The sequence below is a fragment of the Aulonocara sp. 'chitande type north' Nkhata Bay genome, linkage group LG23, assembly GCF_057382095.1.
Source record: "Aulonocara sp. 'chitande type north' Nkhata Bay isolate Kocher_YH1m ecotype deep benthic linkage group LG23, A_spYH_male_GT1.1, whole genome shotgun sequence".
NCBI classification, from domain to species: Eukaryota; Metazoa; Chordata; class Actinopteri; order Cichliformes; family Cichlidae; genus Aulonocara; species Aulonocara sp. 'chitande type north' Nkhata Bay.
The window spans coordinates 32401616-32427480 of NC_141365.1; the positions used below are offsets into that span (position 1 = coordinate 32401616).

At 47.9% G+C, this 25865-nt stretch overlaps 1 protein-coding gene across 2 annotated transcripts; it reads left to right on the forward strand.

Moving 5' to 3' along the window:
* The first annotated feature begins 7524 nt into the window (after nucleotides 1–7524).
* Nucleotides 7525–16530, forward strand: LOC147302228 (syncytin-A-like). 2 transcript variants are annotated; one of them, XR_015127254.1, is made up of 2 exons: nucleotides 7525–8163; nucleotides 14981–15100. XR_015127254.1 is itself a non-coding variant. In XM_086283813.1 (2 exons), exons 1-2 carry the CDS (start codon nucleotides 14374–14376, stop codon nucleotides 15952–15954), a joined length of 1470 nt encoding a protein of 489 aa, XP_086139939.1. In that variant the 5' UTR covers nucleotides 13155–14373; the 3' UTR covers nucleotides 15955–16530. The 2 variants fall into 2 exon arrangements, 1 of the variants encoding a protein (XP_086139939.1); XM_086283813.1 differs by lacking the exon at nucleotides 7525–8163 and adding an exon at nucleotides 13155–14869 and having other exon boundaries at nucleotides 14981–16530.
* The last annotated feature ends 9335 nt before the right edge of the window (nucleotides 16531–25865 follow it).

A 25865-nucleotide genomic window follows, 5' to 3' on the forward strand; every position in this document is an offset into this window, starting at 1 on the left:
GAAACCTCAAGGGCCAACAGAATTTCCCCCAGAGGAGGCCCAAGATGATGGCAACCTGCCAGAAGCTACGGGTGAGCACAGCACGGAAGCACAAAGTCTCTCAGAGCTCTCAACTTTATTAAAAGGCCTGATGCAACAGCATGCTGACCGTGAGGCAAAATGGGAGCAGGACAGACAATGCCAGGATGAACGGTGGCATAGAATGCAACACCAGTTCAGCCAACTGCAGCAGGAGGTCCAGTCGGAGCGCCGGGAGCATCAGATGCTGTGGGAAGGTGCAGTAGCTGATTCCGGAGTGCCTCTGAGTTCCTCAGTGCGGCAAAAGGTGCAGCAACCTGTTCAACAGCGAGGAAACCCCCCTGAATCTTCCACAGCACCACATTCATCCAATCTGGGCAGAGTAAGCGTTTGGAAAGGCCCGAAGATGCAGCCCTATGGTGAGGATGAAGATATTGAACATTATTTAACCACTTTTGAGAGGATTGCAACAGGATGTCAGTGGCCACAAGAAGAATGGGCACTGCATCTGGCTCCACTTCTTAGTGGTAAAGCACGTGCGGCATATGTTGCTATGGACACTGAAGAAACAATGGACTATGATAAGGTAAAAACCGCCGTTCTTGAAAAATTTGAAATAAGTGCTGAGACTTACCGAACCAGATTCCGCAACATGACGGTGAAGGACGATGAGACACCCAAAGAGCTGCGAACCCGCCTTAAAGACCTATATGAAAAGTGGATGCTTCCAAAGGAGAAGACAAAGGACCAAATAGGAGATGTCATAGTGATGGAACAGTTTCTCAGAGTTCTTAACCCAGAGCTGAGGACCTGGGTGAAAGAGCGCAACCCCACCACTTCAAAAGAAGCTGCAGAGATGGCAGAGGCTTTTCTTGCAGCCCGACGCCCACAAAAAGGGTACATGGTAGGAAAACCCAGTTCAGCCAATGTTTTTGTGGGTAGGTCAGGGGGTGGGAATGGGTACAAAGCTAAAAGCCCTAAACAAAGTTCCCCAATCACTAGCAGTAGCCGCGCTAGAGAATTAAAGCAGAGAGGCCCGTTGGTGTGTCATGCCTGTGGTCAAGCAGGTCACTTTAAGGCAGATTGCCCAGGTCAGCAAGTCAGTAAGACTTACATGTGTCTTTCACCACAGTGTTTTGACTTGCTAGAGGAAGAAACAGAGTCTCTAGTACCCTCCAGTGATCAGGAGCACACCATCTGTGTTTTCATTGAGGGAAAACCGTGTGTTGCCCTCTTGGATTCAGGCAGTAGCCGCACACTTGTCAGGCAAGATTGCCTCCCTAGCGACACCACATTTTGTGGTAAAGTTAAAGTCTGGTGTGTTCATGGTGATAATGTTGATTATCCTATTGCCAATGTTTGCCTGCAAGTTAATGAAAAGGAGTACATACTTACAGTTGGAGTAATGGATAAACTTCCCTACCAGATTGTGTTGGGCCGGGACATGCCAATTCTTGGGGAGTTATTAGCAAAGACAGAGAAGGACAGAGAAGAGAAGAATCTGCATGTTGCATGTGAAGGTCTGCTAGTAGTCACTAGGTCTGGTAATAAAGCTTCTCAGTCAGAGCCAGGTTTGAGTGAGTTGCCCTATGCAGACAGTGAAATTCCAGATATTGACAGACCAAGTAGGCCGCATATAAAGAAAAGTAAAATGCAGAGAAGACAGGAAAAAGTGAGGGGGACAGAAATTGCTGAGTCACTTCCTGAACCAGAGATCGATGAGCTCCTCGTTGTCCCGAGCAATATTGTCCAACTCCAAAGGGAGGACCCCTCTTTAGCACCCCTGTTTGCTAAGAGCACCCAAGAATCAGCACAGATTACAGACAGAGTACGGAAAGTATTCATTGTTAAGAATGAACGACTATATCGTCGTAGCAAAGTTGGTGACCAGTTGGTTGTTCCCAAAAGCTTAAGGCCTGTAGTCTTGCAGTTGGCTCATTCAGTTCCTTGGGCAGGCCACTTAGGACATCTTAAAACCTTTTCCAGAATGGTAACTCGGTAGTTTTGGCCACAGCAATTTTCAGACACTGCCCAGTTTTGCAAATCATGTCCACAGTGTCAGTTGACAGCCCCAAGTAGGAAAGGAGACAGAGCCCCACTCATTCCTATGCCTGTAATAGACGTCCCCTTTTCTCGTGTTGCCATGGATATTGTCGGCCCATTGGAGAGAAGTGGTTCAGGGCATAGGTACATTCTAGTGATTTGTGACTATGCAACAAGGTATCCTGAAGCTTTCCCATTGAGAAGGGTCAAAGCCCGCCAAATAGCTAATTGTCTGATACAGATGTTTTCAAGGGTGGGTATTCCCAAAGAAATCTTGACAGACCAAGGCTCAAACTTCACTTCCAACCTGTTGAAAGAAGTCTACAAACTTCTGGGAATTACCGGAATCAAAACGAGCCCTTATCATCCACAAACTGATGGACTTGTTGAGAGGTTTAATAAAACCCTGAAATCAATGCTGAGGAGGTTCGTAAGAGAATCGGGAAAAGACTGGGACCAATGGCTTCCATTTTTGCTTTTCGCCTATAGAGAGGTACCACAAGCATCAACTGGATTTTCTCCGTTTCAGCTCTTGTACGGCCATAATGTCAGAGGTCCACTGGATGTACTTCGGGAAGCTTGGGAGGAAGCTAGCCCTGAAAAACAGTGCTCTTCCCTCTCTTATGTGTTGAAAATGAGGGACAAGCTTGAACAGTTTCAGGAACTGGCTCATTGTCACCTAGTAAGTGCCCAGCGACGTCAAAAACAGAACTATGATAAGACAGCTCGCAGGAGGACCTTTAAAGAAGGACAAAAAGTGTTGCTCCTTTTGCCAACCACTGAAAGCAGTCTCTTAGCCAAATGGCAGGGGCCATTTGTGATAAACAGGAAAGCAGGTCCTGTCACTTATGAGCTCAACATGCCGAATCGTCGGAAAAAGCAACAGGTGTTTCATGTCAACATGTTGAGGGAGTGGATTGAGAAGCCAGAGCAATCACTTCAGTTGTGAGCTCGTGTTGTACTGCAGGAAGAAGAGCCTCAAGAGCAGCACAAAGCCAGGCTACACCCATCTTATTCAGCATGACATACACCTGCGTTGTTCGAATCAACCACCCATCAGGGATACCACCTCCAGAGTTCCAGCAAAGCTAATGCCAGCATTGAAACAGGAGGTGGAAGAAATGCTTGCAACAGGGATTATAGAGCCATCTAGAGGTGAGTGGTGTAGCCCTGTGGTACTCGTCCCCAAGAAAAATGATGCAAGACAGAGATTTTGTGTTGACTTCTCAAAACTTAATGCTGTCTCTGTTTTTGATGCATATCCTATGCCAAGAGTGGATGAATTTATTGAGTGCTTGGGTAATGCCAAGTACCTCACAACACTCGACCTTTGTAAAGGTTATTGGCAAGTCCCCCTAACAGAGTCCTCAAGGGATTTAACTACATTCAGGGTTCCCAGCGGACTTTATCGTTTCAGAACTATGCCTTTCGGACTACATGGAGCTCCAGCCACGTTCCAGAGGCTGGTGGACTTGGTTCTGAAAGGAGCTGATGGCTATGCAGCAGCGTATATTGACGACATTGTGGTGTTCAGCGAGACATGGGAGGACCATGTGAAACATCTGGCTGATGTCCTGCAACGCATCAGAACAGCTGGACTAGTCATCAACCCTGGGAAGTGCCACATTGCACAGACCGAGGTGGAGTACCTGGGTTACGTCATTGGGGGTGGGGTCATCCGCCCTCAGGTGAGTAAGGTCGAGAACCTTGCCTCTTGTCCTCCTCTAACTACAAAGAAAAACTTGAGATCCTTCCTGGGTTTAGCTGGCTGGTATCGTCGTTTCATCCCTAATTTCTCTACCAGATCAGCTATTCTTAGTGATTTAACTCGTAAATCATGCCCCAACAAAATTAAATGGATTCCAGAGTGTGAGGCTGCATTCATGGATTTGAAAAACTGTTTGTGTAATGGGCCTGTGTTACAGTGTCCAGACTTTACGTGCCCGTTATATGGGACGGGCCGCCCACTACTTTCTGTTTATATAGGGTCATGAGGTCAATGATTGGATCACTGGGTGTAACCAAATGGGGGGTTTTTCATTTTGTATAGTATTGTTTGTTTTCTTTAAAGTAGCCTTTTGAGTTTTATTGTATGCAGTGTTTTACTTTACAAACTATTTAGTTGAGTAAATGAGTTTGTCAGTTTCATGCATGACTTTATTCCTGTTCTTTGTTTAGAATTGTATTATTTGGTTTGACCTATTTTGTTCAATGGTAGGGACTAACGAGGTCAGGTGTGGGCAAAGTCTTGTATAAAGCCAGTGGGATTTTTGCATGCCTGATTGATTGTTTTATGGTAAAAGGGAGATGCTAGCAATAAAGTATGCTTAAAAAGAACTTCAATTGTCTGCTAATGCTATTTACTTATCACCTTCCTTGCTGCTTAAGTTATGCTACATCACAAGGCCATACACATTACACCAGGGACAGTGCTTCCTGTGAGGCTGTCAGGGTCCTGGGTCTCCTGACCCAGCGTTTTAGTTCTTTGTGATTTTTGTATTTGGTGTGAGTTATTCTATAGTTTCTAGTTTCGATCCCTTGCCCTTCTCGTTTCTCTGTGTCCCCTCTGTTCTGTAAGTCTGTGTCTGCATGTTTGAGTTCCCCTCCGTGTCTATCGGTTCTTAGAGTCCTCTGCCTTATGGTTTATGTCTCTGTGTTTCTTAGTTGCTGTCTCCACGGTGTCAAGTTCGCGTCTCTGTGTGATCCTTCCTGTTTTACTTTGAAGGTCCGTGACTTATGTGAATGTGTCCTGCTTTGCTTGTCTCGTCTGTTCTAATTTCCCCCAGCTGTGCTCTCCTTCTGTGTCTCATTCTCCTCGTTACTTCCCAGTGTATTTAGACCCTGTGTTTCTCTGAGTCGGTGTTGCGTCGTACCCTCAACAAGCTGTGTGTGTTTTGCCTCCGTGTTGCCAGTGTTTTGTTTCCAGTTCCAGTTCAGTGTTTTGTTTCCAGTTCAGTGTCTTCTGCTTCAGTGTTTTAGTCCACCAGCGTTTTTGTTTGTCTTTTGATGCCTTTAGTTAGTAAGAGGGTTTCCAGCAATAAAGCTGCGCTTTAAGTTGAACTTCTGTGTCTGAGTCCTGCATTTTGGATCCACCACTCCTGCTTGCCCGCCTGCCACACAGCCAACCATGACAGAACGACGCAACCATCAAATGGATCCTCTCATTCTCCTCGTTACTTCCCAGTGTATTTAGACCCCGTAGCCACTCTCAGCTCAGTCTCCAGAGTCACCAGTGTCACTGTCAGTTCAGTCACCAGAGTCACCAGTATCACTGTCAGCTCAGTCTCCAGAGTCACCCTCAATTCAGTCTCCAGTGTCACCCTCAGTTCAGCCTCATGACAGAGGCCATCTTCACCACACCAGGGAGTGTGCTTTTGGATGAGGCAATACACATTACACCAGGGCCTGTGGTGCTGGCCAATACCATCCACATCTCACCAGGGCCACTGTTCTTAGCTGAGGCCATCCACATTACACCAGGGACAGTGCTTCCCTTGAGGACATCTTCACCCAACCAGGGCCTCTGCTGCTCGTTGATGCCATGCACAATACACAAGGGCCTGTGGTGCTGACCAATATCATGCACATTTCACCAGGGCCAGTCGTGTTGGCTGAGGACATCCACATTACACCAGGGCCTGTGGTGCTGGCCAATACCATCCACATTTCACCTGGGCCACTGTTGTTGGCTGAGGCCATACACATAACACCAGGGACAGTGCTTTTGGCTGAGGCCATCATAACCACACCAGGGCGTGTGGTGCTGGATGAGGCCATCCACATTACACCAGGGCCTGTGGTGCTGGCCAATACCATCCACATTTCACCAGGGCCACTGTTGTTGGCTGAGGCCATCCACATTACACCTGGGCCTGCGATGCTGGGTCATGCCATCCACAATACACAAGGGCCTGTGGTGCTGACCAATATCATGCACATTTCACCAGGGCCAGTCGTGTTGGCTGAGGACATCCACATTACACCAGGGCCTGTGGTGCTGGCCAATACCATCCACATTTCACCAGGGCCACTGTTGTTGGCTGAGGCCATACACATTACACCATGGACAGTGCTTCCTGTGAGGCCATCTTAACCACACCACTGCCTGTGTTAGTGGCAGAGGCCATCCACATTACACCACTACCAGTGCTTTCTGTGAGGCCATCATCACCACACCAAGGCCTGTGGTGCTGGATGAGGCTATCCACATTACACCAGGGCCTGTGGTGCTGGCTGAGGCCATCCACATTACACCAGGGCCACTGTTGTTGGCTGAGGCCATACACTTTATACCAGCGACAGTGCTTGCTGTGAGGCCATCTTCACCAAACCAGGGCCTGTACTGTTGGATGAGGACATCCACATTACACCAGGGACAGTTCTTCCTGTGAGGCCATCATCACCACACCAGGGCCTGTGCTACTTGCTGATGCCATCCACATTACACCTGGGCCTGTGGTGCTGACCAATATCATGCACAATTCACCAGGGCCAGTGGTGTTGGCTGAGGCCATCCACATTACACCTGGGCATGTGGTGCTGACCAATACCATCGACATTTCACCAGGGCCAGTGTTGTTGGCTGAGGCCATACACATTACACCAGGGACAGTGCTTCCTGTGGTTCCATCATCACCACACCAGGGCCTGTGGTGCTGGCCAATACCATCCACATTTCACCAGGGCCACTGTTGTTGGCTGAGGCCATCCACATTACACCTGGGCCTGCGTTGCTGGGTCATGCCATCCACATTACACCAGGGCCCGTGCTACTGGCTGAGGCCAACTACATTTCACCAGGGCCAGTGGTGTTGGCTGAGGACATCCACATTACACCAGGGTGCGTGGTGCTGACCAATATCATGCACAATTCACCAGGGCCAGTGGTGTTGGCTGAGGACATCCACATTACACCAGGGACAGTGCTTCCTGTGATTCCATCATCACCAAACCAGGGCCTGTGGTGCTGGCCAATACCATCCACATTTCACCAGGGCCACTGTTGTTGGCTGAGGCCATACACATTACACCACTACCAGTGCTTCCTGTGAGATCATCATCACCAGACCAGGGTATGTGGTGCTGGATGAGGCCATCCACATTACACCTGGGCCTGCGTTGCTGGGTCATGCCATCCACATTACACCAGGGCCTGTGCTACTGGCTGAGGCCAACTACATTTCACCAGGGCCAGTGGTGTTGGCTGAGGACATCCACAATACACAAGGGCCTGTGGTGCTGACCAATATCATGCACATTTCACCAGGGCCAGTCGTGTTGGCTGAGGACATCCACATTACACCAGGGCCTGTGGTGCTGGCCAATACCATTGTTAAGAGATTTTCTACATTATACACTATAACTAAATCTCTATAATACAATATAATCAAGTAGGCCTTATATTCTAACCAAGTGTGCCTTATATTTAGTGTGTTCATATATTTTCACATAACCAAAGCCTATTGTTGAAGAATCAGCTAACCAAGTTTATTGTTAAAGAGAACATAATGCATTCCTTACTTAAGTGTCTGAAATGTTTGAGATGTTTTGACAGCATGATATAATGATGCATTCTTTCCTATAATGTCTGTGATGTCAGATAAAGCATGATATACTACTGTATTTTTAATCCCAGTGTGTGAAAGATCAGATAAGCTGATTTCATGTTTAACCTCTTCCCTGACTGTTAAAAAGAGGAAGTACTATGTAACCCATTTTTGCCTTATAAATAAAGCAGCGAGCCTGTGCTCGTGGTGGTGTCTTCTCAGAGAGACATTCACCCGTGCGCACGTTTTCTAATTACTCTCTGAGTTGGTCTGCAGTTGTCTCATTTCTCTTACTTGTGTTTTGAACAAATGTCTAAACCCCTGACATTTAATTGGTCCTTCGATAGCCGGAGAACTGACTGTTATTTTTAACGTCTAGTTTTCCACAGCGGTCTTCATCGGATCCTGACGTCGTGACGCCTGCGCTGGAAAAGAGTCTGTGCACAGCAAAAGAAAAACCGGGAGCGTGGAATTCGACCTCCGGTCAGCGTCTTATACAGGCCCCACGGCGCCAGGACCAGATGAACCAAATCCAAAAACGCAGCGCCACAGTAAGGTGAATATGAAACACTGCATTCCATCAAGCGTTAAAATACGTTGATATTGAGATTTTCCTTTAAAATAGTGTAAGCCTGGTGAGCGCCGACAGATCTCATAGTCCAGAGAGGGACTTAAGGAGACAACAGGCAAGAGCGATATTCTAGAAATCGCTATTAAAAGTTCCGGTTGCTCTGGGTAGCAGCTGTAACGGAACGAGTTCCGGTCACTCTAGGAGTGGCTGCAACGGAACAGGTTAAAGGTTACATGAAATAGGCCTATGGAAAATCTCAATAAAAATTATAAAAACGCGCTTTGTTTGTGTTGAAATAGAGGAGTGAGTTGTTTTTACGACCCAATAAGCGGTCGAACCACTTCTCAAACTGTTTTCCTGTGTACACTCACGTATTGGTTAAAGTGGAAAAAGGGTTGTGCGTCATCACGTAAAATCAATAACCGCTCACTCGAATAGCAAGTGAGTAGAAGGCTGTTATTGAAAACCCATTCTCACTTTTGCATGCCAAAGAAGGTGTCACAGTTCTGACGTAATTAGTTCAAAATGGGTAATTCTAAAACTAAAGTAAAATTAACAGCAGATGAAGAAAAGCTTGAAAGAAACTGTCAAAATGCAGGAAAAGTCAGTGCAAATAGGTGGAGAAATCCACATAAAATTTATTGTCCAGCCTGGCAAGGCAAATGCAATCAAGAGTCAATAACTGCTTTAAAAGCTGCTTTGCAAAAAGAACTATTCGAGGAAAAAAGTCAAAAGAAAAAAGCAAAACGTGTAGCAGAATGGCGACTTTTCAAAGCATGGGAAGCAGAAAATGATAAACGCAGTGCTAAACGTGCCCAAAAACAAGAAAATAAAGATAAACAGAGAGCTGCAGGAGAGGAAAAAAACCCCCCTCCTTATGCACCTTCCTCTCAGCCCACACACACAGCAGCAGCAGCAGCAGCTGCACCAACTCCTGCGTCACCGCTTCCTGTAATCTCTCCTCACAACCCTTTTGCTCCAGATCCCTATGCTGAGGCAAAACATCAGCTTAATCTTATGACTAAACATAATCACTACAAAAAAGAAGGAACTGTAGGTCAGTTTCCAATGGTTGCCTTATCAAATCCTAGGTATGGGCAACCCAGTGGGCCTGTAGACGGCCAAGGAATCATACCAATAGATGGAGAACCTCTGATATACGCATTCAGACCCTGGTCCCATAAGGACAGAGAGAATGTGCTAAAAGATGTCCCACCCCTTAATGAAGGTTTTCAACAGTGGCGACATGCAGTAGAGTTGATTCGTAGAGGTTGGGGTTTGAATGGTCATGAGATGCTCCAAGTTCTTCAAGATTTATTAGGTTTACGTTTTCCTAGAGTCAGAGGAGCCTACACAGGAAACGACCAAAACGGTGATGTTTTAGGACCAGACACTCCTCAGTTAGTTCAAGAAATAAATGACTTGTACGGCAGAATAGAAATCAATTTAGCCCCAAGGCCAGATTATGGAAAAATAGGAGAGTGCAAACAAAAGGAAGGAGAGACAGCATCAGACTATCTGGATCGCTTACGTCCTGTTTTCGGGCAAAATTCAGGACTGGATTACGATCCAAATCCACAGTCTGCTTTTCAACAACAATTAAAAAATGCCTTCCTGAATGGCCTAATGCCCAAAATAAAAACACACGTAGACAAACACTGGGTGACACAAAACACAGGCACTCTGCCTGACGCCCTGCAATATGCTGAGCATGCAGTTAAAGTGCATAAACAGAAAGAAAAAACAGAAGGAGTTTTCATGATTGACCCAGGGACAGGCTTCATAGCTTTCTCAGGACAACAAAAACACACAGCAGGTTTTAAGCCACGTAAGGGAAAGCAGAAAGTAGGACAAAGAAGAGACAAAAGAGATATACAATGTTATAACTGTGGTAAATACGGGCACTTCGCTCGAGACTGTAGAAGTGTAAGCCAGGACCAAGAAAGTGATGATGACAGGCGCAGACGCCGTGATGAATGACTAGCACGAGAGGAAGGAAGTGAAACAAGTGAAGGGGAAGTTTACAATATTGAACAACTACTGCTAGGATCAGAAGCAAAGCCAACAGTTATACTACACGTGAATGGTGTCCCAGTAAAATTTCTTTGTGACACAGGAGCGTGTAGATCTGGCTTAGCAGTAGAAGTCCCAAATGTAACTTTCTCAAAAGACACTTTAATTGTGAAATCAGCTTCAGGACATGTGACATTGCAACAGCTAACCGTTCCCCTCTTTATGTCACATAGAGAAAGTGGTCGTGGCTGCAAAAATCAGTGCATCTATGACCCATCTTGTCCACTAAATTTGTTAGGAAGAGATGCTTTAACAAAATTAAAAATAGGAGTTATCCCTGAAGAAAGTGGCATGCAAGCCAGACTCCTACTCTCTGAAAGTCAGAGCCAAACTGAAGACATTTTTGTTTGTGAAGGTTCAGGTGAGCCAAATTATTACTGGACCTTAGATTTACCAAAACTTGAACCTCTGGAAGCCAAGGCTAATGTGTACTTACCTGAGCACTCACAGAGGCAGGACCCAGCAGCATACCACAACACCCTGTGGTATAAACATGTCCCAGGCCCAGACAAAATTTATGATCAGCAAGTGCACAGACTAGGACCACAAAAACTAGTCCTACGGCACCTGTATGTAACACAGAGTGGCAACGCGGTATGCTCAGTGTTACAGACAGATGCAGTGCGACGCATAAATAAAATGTTGAACCCTCATGTATCTGTTGCATGCAACGACCAAACGCCTTGGTCTGAGTTAGGCACAGTGCTGAGAAATGTAGAAATGGACAGATATGACAGAACAGAGTGTGAGGGCTGGCAAAAAGGCCGTAGAACAGGGTGCATGAGACTCACGCTGTGTTGGCCGGTGACAGCCACACCAGCTACACATTTAACCACAACAGAGCAAGACGAATGACAAGTGCTAACAGTTGAAACACATCCTGAACTAGAAAAGCTGCCACAAACATTATGGTCTCAAGGACCCACAGATGTAGGCCTAATAAAAGAAGCAGATCCAGTAGTGGTGAAAACTACAACCACATATAGGCCTGTGAAACCACAATATCCTTTGAGTGCAGAGGCGAGAGAAGGAATTGGACCAGTCATAGCAGATATGCAAAAAGCAGGTATTCTCGTGAAAACTAATGGAGCCACGTGTAATACACCAATTTTTCCAGTAAAAAAGGCTAATACAGGAAAATATCGCCTAGTTCATGATCTAAGAGCAATAAACGAGGTAACAGAGCAAATACCTCCAGTGGTTGCAAATCCACACACAATTTTAAATCAGGTAACACCGAAAGAACAGTGGTTCTCTGTAATAGACTTGTCCAATGCTTTCTTCTCTGTGCCTCTACACCCTGACTCACAGAAGCTATTCGGATTCACCTTTAACAATCAAAAGTATACTTATACAAGGTTGCCTCAAGGATTCCAGAATAGCCCCACTCTATATGCTGAGGCTTTGAGAAAATCAATGTCATCTTGCTCCCTCCCTGCTCCAGGGCAATTCTTGCTGTATGTAGATGATATATTGATTACAGGCCATACACAGGATGAGTGCAAGACAAACACATTGACAGTTTTGCAACATCTCGCAGAGCAGGGCCATAAGGTATCACAGCATAAATTGCAGTTGTGGAGCCAGGAAGTGACATACCTTGGCCACAAACTAACAGGACAAGGCAGACAGCTGTTAGACAGCAGAAAAGTAGCTGTACAAAATGCTCCAAAGCCGATTACTAAACAACAAATGATGAGTTATTTAGGTCTGTGCAATTTCTGTAGATGCTGGATTCCAGAGTATGCACTGCTGGCCCAGCCACTACAGAACCTCATTTATGGTAAAGACCTAGCATTAAAAGACAAAATACAATGGACCCCAGAAGCAGAAAAAGCTTTTGTTGATTTAAAAATGGCATTGCAGACATGTACCGTCCTAGCTTTACCTGACTATGAAAGACAGTTTGTTCTCCATGTTGATGGTGCAGGAGGGTACATGAAAGCAGTGTTAACTCAAGCTTTTGGAGAAAAACAACGCCCATTAGCTTTCTACTCATGCAAACTTGACTCTGTAGCTGCTGGATTACCTACCTGTGTTCAGGCGTGCGCAGCAGCAGCAGAGGCAGTTAAAAAATGTGCAGACATTGTTTTGGGACATAAGTTGATCATTAAAGTCCCACATGCTGTGACCTCTATTTTACTCCAAGCAAATCTCTCTTTCCTCACACATGCCAGACAACTTTCTTATGTGGGGATTTTACTTTCACAATCACATATCACAATAGAGAAGTGTGGCCAGCTAAACCCAAGCACACTTTTGCCGACCCCTCTGGATGGAGAACAACATTGTTGCATTAAAAAATTAGAGGAAGACACAAAGCCTCGCAATGATATACACAGTTCCCCCCAGAGCAGTTTCAGTAATGTTTTTGTGGACGGCTCAGCGTCAAAAGATATTTACGGTAGAAATTGTGTGGGTTACGCGGTCACAACTGTTGATGAAGTGGTAGAGGCAAAAGCTCTCAGTTCCTCAAACTCTGCTCAAAGCGCAGAGTTGACCGCAGTCATCAGAGCATGTACACTGTACGAAGGTCAAAGTGTCAATATACACACAGACAGCCAATATGTCTATTCAGCAGTTCATCATTTTGCAAAAATATGGCATAACAGAGGAATGACAACGTCCTCAGGCAACCCAGTTCAACATGCAAACCTTCTAAAAAAGCTATTAGAAGTAATAACGTTGCCAAAAGAATTAGCACTATGCAAATGTGCAGCTCATCAAAAGGATGACACAGAAATAACAAGAGGAAATAACTTTGCTGACAAAGCAGCCAAAGCAGCTGCAGAAAAACATATTGATGTTTTAACAACAGAAACCATAGATTTAATACCATTAGAAATACTGGCAGATGCACAGAAAACAGCATCGCTGAGTGAACAAAAATCGTGGTTGAAAGATGGAGCAGAATTAAAAGACAATCTCATGATGTGTAATGGCAAACCAGTCCTTCCAAAAAATTTGCATAAAACTGCTGCATTAGTGACACACGGCAGAACGCATGTGTCAACGGGTGGGATGGTTTCTATACTCAATAAACAGTTCTATACAAAAAATTTTGAAAGTTCAGCAAAAGAGTTTATTAGAACATGCATGATTTGCCAAAAACACAATGCTCAAGGTAATTTACGGCCAAAGCGAGGCCGGTTCCCTAAACCGCCACACCCATTCCATACTATCCACATGGATTTTATAGAACTAAATGAATCTCAATCCTCCAAGTATGCACTTGTGATAATAGATGTATTTTCCAAGTGGCCAGAAATATACCCAGTGAAAAAAGCAGATGCAATTTCAGTAGCAAAATGTTTGTGCAACCATTTCATTCCAACATATGGCATTCCATCTCTGATAAGATCAGACAATGGCACACATTTTGTAAATGAAGTTATAAGTAAAGTTTCTGAAGCTCTAGGCTTCAGCATAAAACATCATTGTTCTTATCATCCACAAAGTGCAGGATTAGTCGAGAGAACTAACGGCACAATTAAACAAAGATTGAGAAAATGTATGGAAGAAACTAAAAAACCATGGCCTGAATGTCTAAGCTTAGTAAAGTTATGGATGAGAATAACTCAAGGAGCAGGTGGTCTAACGCCATTTGAAGTTGTACATGGCAGACACTTCCCTCTTCCCATAACGAGCGAGCCAATTAATAAATCTATTGCAGAAACAACAATGGCAGAATGGATGACAAAACTGTTTGAAAATAAAGAAGTGATTTTAAACAATCAACTGCCGAGTGATCTATCTCCAGTCTCTTGCAGGTTGAACCCCGGTGATTGGATTCTGATTAAAGTCCTCCAGCGGAAAAACTGGAGTGCTCCGAGGTGGGAGGGTCCCCATCAGGTGCTGCTTACTACACCAACAGCTTGTAAAATCGCTGAAAGACCTTCTTGGATCCATCAAAGTCACGTGAAGAAAGTGTTTGCACCACAATAAGACGCCGGTTCCCCCGACTCTCAAGTGATCCCCTGGTGAAGGAAAGGGCTGATTGGGTATACCCCGCCCTTTACCTTCTCGCCAGTGGTCTCCTCACTTGGAGCTCAGGTGTGCCTGGTCGCCCTGAAGAACAAACACATAATAAAGAGTGACCCATCCCACCAAAGAGAGGAACCAATGACAACACCGGGGACGCCTAGAATGCAGAGAGCCAGCATGATGAATCTAGAAGAAGAAGTGCCACCAGCCCCAGCCCCAAAGCTGCTATGCTTAAGTGCTTGTCACTTTCAACGGAAACGGTTCATGTGCCGCCTGATCTGTCTGGTGGCCGGTGTCATCTTAGGGGTGATGCTCCTCTGGCTGATACCTGGAGGAGCCCGCAGAATAACACCAACTATTCCCCGTCTCAAGAGGTGGACCCATGACAACTCCCATCTAACTGAGATGACCCAAGATCACATTCACCCTTGGATGAACAATGCCTGGTACCGATATCTACACAACACCATAGATGAAAAAGAATGTTATGTCTGTTCTCACATGCCTTCAACTTCAGTCTACCCCACCATATATGGTCGCAAAATGGACAGTCACGTGCAAAGTGAATGTGCAGCAAGTTTCGCCAGCATTGGAAGACAATACTTTACAATCGGCATGAAAGCTTCACTCCCAGGTGCAAAAGGCCTGAAGAAGGATGGAATCTGTGACGACAAATTCTGGGTAGATATGACAGTAAAAAACAGAAATGCTTCTGTCCCTTTCCCTGTTTTTATGACCCATACAGAGACATGGCATCCTCTGTGCTTCTACCAAGCGTCAGTGCAAGGACGCCACCCTCTGGGCCATACCGACAACTGCAACACAACCTATGGAGGAGTAGGGTATGGGACAGTCAACCTAAATCAACAGGTAAATGGCACCTATTGGGTACAAGGTATGGCATGGCTGTGCGGACAGCGTGCGTACTTTATGTTGCCACCCAACTGGTCAGGATGCTGTGCACCTATCTTCATTTCAGATCACACTTTTAAGATATCTGTGTACAACAAGACCAGAGTTAGGCGTCATATAGAAATCAAGCCTCATGATTCAATCCTTGGAACAGATGTGCCAGAGGAATTCAAACTCTGGAGTACCGCCGACAAGGTAATGCACTCTCTGTTTCCCTGGACCGGAGTAGGAAAACACGCACTACGAATTGAGACTTTAGACTATCGCTTTGGACTGTTTTTGAACGCTTCCACCCGCATTGACAAATCACAGAATGAAGAAATTGATGCAATCCGCATCACTGTCATGCAACACCGAGTAGCTTTGGACCTTATTCTTGCAGAGAAAGGAGGTCTTTGTGTATTGTTCAACAAGACATGTTGTACTTACATACCTGACAACATACACTCATTAAACATGACAAATGCTTTGAATGTTCTGAGACAACTAAGAGACGCTCAGCAACAGGACTACGTAACCGATGAGCCTGGCTGGTGGGACTGGTTGCTGAGCGGCTCCTGGAAATCTTTGCTGATTAAAGGCCTGTTGGCCCTATGTACTGTGATGTTCCTATTTTGCATTTTTGCTGCTTGTATTATCCCTTGTCTGAGACGCATGGTGATGAGTATGTTTAATCGTACTTTAGGAAATTTTGTTTTGATCCAGAGAGATATGGAGGATCCCTTTCGCCAGTATGATATGCTAACTAGAGAGACCAGAGAAGAGAATGTCTATGATAATCTTAATCCTAGCAGAGCTGATGTTTAGATACTTCACTGAATGATATGCAAGTTGAAAATGTGATTTAACAAGTGACTATGCATTGATATTAAACATGTGAAATATATTAACAACAGGAGGGAAATGTTAAGAGATTTTCTACATTATACACTATAGCTAAATCTCTATAATACAATATAATCAAGTAGGCCTTATATTCTAACCAAGTGTGCCTTATATTTAGTGTGTTCATATGTTTTCACATAACCAAGCCTATTGTTGAAGAATCAGCTAACCAAGTTTATTGTTAAAGAGAACATAATGCATTCCTTACTTAAGTGTCTGAAATGTTTGAGATGTTTTGACAGCATGATATAATGATGCATTCTTTCCTATAATGTCTGTGATGTCAGATAAAGCATGATATACTACTGTATTTTTAATCCCAGTGTGTGAAAGATCAGATAAGCTGATTTCATGTTTAACCTCTTCCCTGACTGTTAAAAAGAGGAAGTACTATGTAACCCATTTTTGCCTTATAAATAAAGCAGCGAGCCTGTGCTCGTGGTGGTGTCTTCTCAGAGAGACATTCACCCGTGCGCACGTTTTCTAATTACTCTCTGAGTTGGTCTGCAGTTGTCTCATTTCTCTTACTTGTGTTTTGAACAAATGTCTAAACCCCTGACAACCATCCACATTTCACCAGGGCCACTGTTGTTGGCTGAGGCCATACACATAACACCAGGGACAGTGCTTTTGGCTGAGGCCATCATAACCACACCAGGGCGTGTGGTGCTGGATGAGGCCATCCACATTACACCAGGGACAGTGCTACTCGTAGTTGCCATCCACATTACACCAGGGCCTGTGGTGCTGGCCAATACCATCCACATTTCACCAGGGCCACTGTTGTTGGCTGAGGCCATCCACATTACACCTGGGCCTGCGATGCTGGGTCATGCCATCCACAATACACAAGGGCCTGTGGTGCTGAACAATATCATGCACATTTCACCAGGGCCAGTCGTGTTGGCTGAGGACATCCACATTACACCAGGGCCTGTGGTGCTGGCCAATACCATCCACATTTCACCAGGGCCACTGTTGTTGGCTGAGGCCATACACATTACACCACTACCAGTGCTTTCTGTGAGGCCATCATCACCACACCAAGGCCTGTGGTGCTGGATGAGGCTATCCACATTACACCAGGGCCTGTGGTGCTGGCTGAGGCCATCCACATTACACCAGGGCCACTGTTGTTGGCTGAGGCCATACACTTTATACCAGCGACAGTGCTTCCTGTGAGGCCATCTTCACCAAACCAGGGCCTGTACTGTTGTATGAGGACATCCACATTACACCAGGGACAGTTCTTCCTGTGAGGCCATCCACATTACACCAGGGCCTGTGCTACTTGCTGATGCCATCCACATTACACCTGGGCCTGTGGTGCTGACCAATATCATGCACAATTCACCAGGGCCAGTGGTGTTGGCTAAGGCTATTCACATTACACCTGGGCATGTGGTGCTGACCAATACCATCGACATTTCACCAGGGCCAGTGTTGTTGGCTGAGGCCATCCACATTACACCAGGGACAGTGCTTCCTGTGGTTCCATCATCACCACACCAGGGCCTGTGGTGCTGGCCAATACCATCCACATTTCACCAGGGCCACTGTTGTTGGCTGAGGCCATCCACATTACACCTGGGCCTGCGTTGCTGGGTCATGCCATCCACATTACACCAGGGCCCGTGCTACTGGCTGAGGCCAACTACATTTCACCAGGGCCAGTGGTGTTGGCTGAGGACATCCACATTACACCAGGGTGCGTGGTGCTGACCAATATCATGCACAATTCACCAGGGCCAGTGGTGTTGGCTGAGGACATCCACATTACACCAGGGACAGTGCTTCCTGTGATTCCATCATCACCAAACCAGGGCCTGTGGTGCTGGCCAATACCATCCACATTTCACCAGGGCCACTGTTGTTGGCTGAGGCCATACACATTACACCACTACCAGTGCTTCCTGTGAGATCATCATCACCAGACCAGGGTATGTGGTGCTGGATGAGGCCATCCACATTACACCTGGGCCTGCGTTGCTGGGTCATGCCATCCACATTACACCAGGGCCTGTGCTACTGGCTGAGGCCAACTACATTTCACCAGGGCCAGTGGTGTTGGCTGAGGACATCCACAATACACAAGGGCCTGTGGTGCTGACCAATATCATGCACATTTCACCAGGGCCAGTCGTGTTGGCTGAGGACATCCACATTACACCAGGGCCTGTGGTGCTGGCCAATACCATCCACATTTCACCAGGGCCACTGTTGTTGGCTGAGGCCATCCACATTACACCTGGGCCTGCGTTGCTGGGTCATGCCATCCACATTACACCAGGGCCTGTGCTACTGGCTGAGGCCAACTACATTTCACCAGGGCCAGTGGTGTTGGCTGAGGACATCCACATTACACCAGGGTGCGTGGTGCTGACCAATATCATGCACAATTCACCAGGGCCAGTGGTGTTGGCTGAGGACATCCACATTACACCAGGGACAGTGCTTCCTGTGATTCCATCATCACCAAACCAGGGCCTGTGGTGCTGGCCAATACCATCCACATTTCACCAGGGCCACTGTTGTTGGCTGAGGCCATCCACATTACACCACTACCAGTGCTTCCTGTGAGATCATCATCACCAGACCAGGGTATGTGTTGCTGGATGAGGCCATCCACATTACACCTGGGCCTGCGTTGCTGGGTCATGCCATCCACATTACACCAGGGCCTGTGCTACTGGCTGAGGCCAACTACATTTCACCAGGGCCAGTGGTGTTGGCTGAGGACATCCACATTACACCAGGGTGTGTGGTGCTGACCAATACCATCCACATTTCACCAGGGTTTGTGCTGCTGTCTGATGCGATCCACAATACACAAAGGCCTGTGCTACTGGTTGAAGACATTCACATTACACCAGGGCCTGTGGTGCTGGCCAATAAAATCCACATTTCAACAGGACAACTGTTGTTGGCTGAGGCCATACACATTACATCACGGACAGTTCTTCCTTTGAGGCCATCATCACCACACCAGGGCCTGTGCTACTTGCTGATGCCGTCCACATTTTACCAGGGCCTGAGTTGCTGGGTCATGCCATCCACATTACACCAGGGCCTGTGCTACTGGCTGAAGCCAACTACATTTCACCAGGGCCTGTGCTAGTCGCTGATGCCATCCACATTACACCAGGGCCTGTGGTGCTGGCAATATATCATCCACATTTCACAAGGGCCACTGTTGTTGGCTAAGGCCAAACACATTACACCAGGGACAGTGCTTCCTGTGAGGCCATCTTCAACACACCAGGGCCTGTACTGTTGGCTGAGGCCATCAACATTACACCAGGGCCTTTGGTGCTGGCCAATGCCATCCACTTATCACCAGGGCCAGTGGTGTTGGCTAACGCTATTCACATTACACCACTGCCAGTGCTTCCTTTGATTTATTCATCACCACACCAGGGCCTGTGGTGCTGGCCAATACCATCCACATTTCACCAGGGCCACTGTTCTTAGGTGAGGCCATACACATTACACCAGGGACAGTGTTTCCCTTGAAGCCATCTTCACCCAACCACGGCCTCTGATTCTCATTGATGCCATCCACATTACACGCCTGTGATACTGGCTGAGGACATTTACATTTCACGAGGGAATGTGGTCATGGCTGCGGACAACTACATTTCACCAGGGCCTGTGTTGGTGGCTGATCCCATCTACAATATACAAAGGCCTGTGCTACTGGCTGATGCCATCCACATTACACCAGGGCCAGTGCTCCCTGTGAGGCCATCTTCACCACACCAGGGCATGCTTTGCTGGCTGATGTGATCCACATTTCACAAGGGCCTGTGCTACTGGCTAAGGCCATTCACATTAAACAAGGGTGTGTGGTGCTGACCAATACGATCCATATTTCACCAGGGCCACTGTTGTTGGCTGAGGCCTAACACATAACAACAGGGACAGTGCTTTTGGCTTAGGCCATCATCACCACACCAGGGCGTGTGGTGCTGGATGAGGCCATCCACATTACACCAGGGCCTGTGGTGCTGGCCAGTACCATCCACATTTCACCAGGGCCACTGTTGTTGGCTGAGGCCATACACTTTACATCAGGGACAGTGATTCCTGTGAGGCCATCTTCACCACACCAGGGCCTGTACTGTTGGCTGAGGCCATCCACATTACACCAGGGCCTGTGGTGCTGGCCAATACCATCCACATTTCACCAGGACCACTGTTGTTGGCTGAGGCAATACACTTTACATCACGGACAGTGCTTCCTGTGAGACCATCTTCACCACACCGCTGCCTGTGTTACTGGCAGAGGCCATCCACATTACACCCGGGCCTGTGGTGTTGTCCGAAACCATCCACATTTCACCAGGGCTTGTGTTTCTGCCTGATGACATCCACAAAACACAGGGGCCTGTGATACTGGCTGATGCCATCCACATTACACCACTACCAGTGCTTCCTGTGAGGCCATCATCACCACACCAGGGCGTGTGGTGCTGGATGAGGCCATCCACATTATACTAGGGCCTGTGGTGCTGGCCAATACCATCCACATTTCACCAGGACCACTGTTGTTGGCTGAGGCCTAACACATAACAACAGGGACAGTGCTTCCTGTGAGGCCATCTTCACCACACCAGGTCCTGTACTGTTGGCTGAGGCCATCCACATTACAACAGGGCCTGTGGTGCTGGCCAATACCATCCACATTTCACCAGGACCACTGTTGTTGGCTGAGGCAATACACTTTACATCACGGACAGTGCTTCCTCTGAGGCCATCTTCAACACAACAGGGCCTGTACTTTTGGCTGAGGCCATCCACATTACTCCAGGGACTTTGGTGCTGGCCAATACCATCCACATTTCACCAGGGCAAATGTTATTGGCTTCAACCATCCACATCATACCAGGTACGGTGCTTCCTGTGAGGCCAACCTCACCCGACCAGGGCCTCTGCTGCACATTCTACCAGGGCCTGCGTTTCTGGGTCATGCCATCCACATTACACCAGGGCGTGTGCTACTGGCTGAGGCCAACTACATTTCACCAGGGCCTGTACTAGTCGTTGATGCCATCCACATTACACCAGGGCCTGTGGTGCTGGCTGAGGCCATCCACATTACACCACTACCAGTGCTTCCTGTGAGATCATCATCACCAGACCAGGGTATGTGTTGCTGGATGAGGCCATCCACATTACACCTGGGCCTGCGTTGCTGGGTCATTCCATCCACATTACACCAGGGCCTGTGCTACTGGCTGAGGCCAACTACATTTCACCAGGGCCAGTGGTGTTGGCTGAGGACATCCACATTACACCAGGGTGTGTGGTGCTGACCAATACCATCCACATTTCACCAGGGTTTGTGCTGCTGTCTGATGCGATCCACAATACACAAAGGCCTGTGCTACTGGTTGAAGACATTCACATTACACCAGGGCCTGTGGTGCTGGCCAATAAAATCCACATTTCAACAGGACCACTGTTGTTGGCTGAGGCCATACACATTACATCACGGACAGTTCTTCCTTTGAGGCCATCATCACCACACCAGGGCCTGTGCTACTTGCTGATGCCGTCCACATTTTACCAGGGCCTGAGTTGCTGGGTCATGCCATCCACATTACACCAGGGCCTGTGCTACTGGCTGAAGCCAACTACATTTCACCAGGGCCTGTGCTAGTCGCTGATGCCATCCACATTACACCAGGGCCTGTGGTGCTGGCAATATATCATCCACATTTCACAAGGGCCACTGTTGTTGGCTAAGGCCAAACACATTACACCAGGGACAGTGCTTCCTGTGAGGCCATCTTCAACACACCAGGGCCTGTACTGTTGGCTGAGGCCATCAACATTACACCAGGGCCTTTGGTGCTGGCCAATGCCATCCACTTATCACCAGGGCCAGTGGTGTTGGCTAACGCTATTCACATTACACCACTGCCAGTGCTTCCTTTGATTTATTCATCACCACACCAGGGCCTGTGGTGCTGGCCAATACCATCCACATTTCACCAGGGCCACTGTTCTTAGGTGAGGCCATACACATTACACCAGGGACAGTGTTTCCCTTGAAGCCATCTTCACCCAACCACGGCCTCTGATTCTCATTGATGCCATCCACATTACACGCCTGTGATACTGGCTGAGGACATTTACATTTCACGAGGGAATGTGGTCATGGCTGCGGACAACTACATTTCACCAGGGCCTGTGTTGGTGGCTGATCCCATCTACAATATACAAAGGCCTGTGCTACTGGCTGATGCCATCCACATTACACCAGGGCCAGTGCTCCCTGTGAGGCCATCTTCACCACACCAGGGCATGCTTTGCTGGCTGATGTGATCCACATTTCACAAGGGCCTGTGCTACTGGCTAAGGCCATTCACATTAAACAAGGGTGTGTGGTGCTGACCAATACGATCCATATTTCACCAGGGCCACTGTTGTTGGCTGAGGCCTAACACATAACAACAGGGACAGTGCTTTTGGCTTAGGCCATCATCACCACACCAGGGCGTGTGGTGCTGGATGAGGCCATCCACATTACACCAGGGCCTGTGGTGCTGGCCAGTACCATCCACATTTCACCAGGGCCACTGTTGTTGGCTGAGGCCATACACTTTACATCAGGGACAGTGATTCCTGTGAGGCCATCTTCACCACACCAGGGCCTGTACTGTTGGCTGAGGCCATCCACATTACACCAGGGCCTGTGGTGCTGGCCAATACCATCCACATTTCACCAGGACCACTGTTGTTGGCTGAGGCAATACACTTTACATCACGGACAGTGCTTCCTGTGAGACCATCTTCACCACACCGCTGCCTGTGTTACTGGCAGAGGCCATCCACATTACACCCGGGCCTGTGGTGTTGTCCGAAACCATCCACATTTCACCAGGGCTTGTGTTTCTGCCTGATGACATCCACAAAACACAGGGGCCTGTGATACTGGCTGATGCCATCCACATTACACCACTACCAGTGCTTCCTGTGAGGCCATCATCACCACACCAGGGCGTGTGGTGCTGGATGAGGCCATCCACATTATACTAGGGCCTGTGGTGCTGGCCAATACCATCCACATTTCACCAGGACCACTGTTGTTGGCTGAGGTCTAACACATAACAACAGGGACAGTGCTTCCTGTGAGGCCATCTTCACCACACCAGGTCCTGTACTGTTGGCTGAGGCCATCCACATTACAACAGGGCCTGTGGTGCTGGCCAATACCATCCACATTTCACCAGGACCACTGTTGTTGGCTGAGGCAATACACTTTACATCACGGACAGTGCTTCCTCTGAGGCCATCTTCAACACAACAGGGCCTGTACTTTTGGCTGAGGCCATCCACATTACTCCAGGGACTTTGGTGCTGGCCAATACCATCCACATTTCACCAGGGCAAATGTTATTGGCTTCAACCATCCACATCATACCAGGTACGGTGCTTCCTGTGAGGCCAACCTCACCCGACCAGGGCCTCTGCTGCACATTCTACCAGGGCCTGCGTTTCTGGGTCATGCCATCCACATTACACCAGGGCGTGTGCTACTGGCTGAGGCCAACTACATTTCACCAGGGCCTGTACTAGTCGTTGATGCCATCCACATTACACCAGGGCCTGTGGTGCTGGCAATTTATCATCCACATTTCACAAGGGCCACTGTTGTTGGCTGAGGCCAAACACATTACACCAGGGACAGTGCTTCCTGTGAGGCCATCTTCACCACACCAGGGCCTGTTGTGATGGCCAATACCATACACATTACAGCAGGGCCTGTGCTACTCGTTCATACCTTCCACATTTCACCACTACCAGTGCTTCCTGTGAGGCCATCATCACCACACCAGGACCTGTGGTGCTGGATGAGGCTATCCACATTACACCAGGGCCTGTGGTGCTGGCCAATACCATCCACATTTCTCCAGGGCCAGTGTTGTTGGCTGAGGCCATCCACATTACACCACTGCCAGTGCTTCCTTTGATTCATTCATCACCACACCAGGGCCTGTGGTGCTGAACAATACCATCCACATTTCACCAGGGCCTGTGCTACTCGTTGATACCATCCACATTTCACCAGGGGTTGTGTTGCTGGCTGATGCGATCCACAACACACAAGGGCCTGTGCTACTGGGTGAAGATATTCACATTACACAAGGGCCTGTGGTGCTGGCCAATACCATCCACATTTAATCAGGACCACTGTTGTTGGCTGAGGCCATACACTTTACATCAGGGACAGGGCTTCCTGTGAGGCCATCTTCACCACACCAGGGCCTTTACTGTTGGCTGAGGCCATCCACATTACATCAGGGCCTTTGGTGCTGGCCAATACCATCCAAATTTCACCAGGGACACTGTTGTTGGCTTCTACCATCAACATTACACCACGGACAGTGTTTCCTGTGAGGCCATCTTCACCCGACCAGGGCCTCTGCTGCTGCTCGTTGATGCCATCCACATTACACCAGGGTGTGTGGTGCTGACCAATACCATCCATATTTCACCAGGGCCACTGTTGTTGGCTGAGGCAATACACATTACACCACGGACAGTGTTTCCTGTGAGGCCATCTTCACCCGACCAGCGCCTCTGCTGATCGTTGATGCCATCCAAATTACACGCCTGTGATACTGGCTGAGGACATTTACATTACACCAGGGCCAGTGCTCCCTGTGAGGCCATCTTCACCACACCAGGGCCTGCGTTGCTGGGTGATGTGATCCACAATTCACAAGGGCCTGTGCTACTGGCTAAGGCCATTCACATTAAACCAGGGTGTGTTGTGCTGTCCAATACGATCCATATTTCACCAGGGCCACTGTTGTTGGCTGAGGCCTAACACATAACAACAGTGACAGTGCTTTTGGCTGAGGCCATCATCACCACACCAGGGCGTGTGGTGCTGGATGAGGCCATCCACATTACACTAGGGCCTGTGTTACTCGTTGATGCCATCCACATTACACCAGGGCCTGTGGTGCTGGCAGATACCATGCACAATTCACCATGACAAGTGGTTTTGGCTAAGGCTATTCACATTACACCAGGGTGGTAGGTGCTGGCCAATACCATCCACATTTCACCAGGCCCAGTGTTGTTGGCTGAGGCCATCCACTTTACACCAGGGACAGTGCTTCCTGGGAGGCCATCGTCACCACACCAGGGCCTGTACTGTTGGATGAGGACATCCACATTACACCAGGGACAGTGCTTCCTGTGATTCCATCATCACCACACCAGGGCCTGTGGTGCTGGCCAATACCATCCACATTTCACCAGGGCCACTGTTCTTAGGTGAAGCCATACACATTACACCAGGGACAGTGCTTCCCTTGAAGCCATCTTCACCCAACCACGGCCTCTGCTTCTCGTTGATGCCATCCACATTACACGTCTGTGATACTGGCTGAGGACATTTACATTTCACGAGGGAATGTGGTCATGGCTGAGGACAACTACATTTCACCAGGGCCTGTGTTGGTGGCTGATCCCATCTACAATATACAAAGCCCTGTGCTACTGGCTGATGCCATCCACATTACACCAGGGCCAGTGCTTCCTGTGATTCCATCATCACCACATCAGGGCCTGTGCTACTTCCTGATGCCATCCACATTACACCATAGCCTGTGGTGCTGACCAATATCATGCACAATTCACCAGGGCCAGTGGTGTTGGCTAAGGCTATTCACATTACACCAGGGTTTTTGGTGCTGACCAATACCATCGACATTTCACCAGGACCAGTGTTGTTGGCTGAGGCCATCCACATTACACCAGGGACAGTGCTTCCTGTGATTCCATCATCACCACACCAGGGCCTGTGGTGCTGG

What these genes read in the sequence shown, in the direction of transcription:
- LOC147302228 (XM_086283813.1), top strand. Translation starts at nt 14,374, where the DNA reads ATGACAACACCGGGGACGCCTAGAATGCAGAGAGCCAGCATGATGAAT. An exon ending in CATGAAAGCTTCACTCCCAG is followed by an intron (nt 14,870 to 14,980) that starts GTGCAAAAGGCC and finishes TGACCCATACAG; the next exon opens with AGACATGGCATCCTCTGTGC.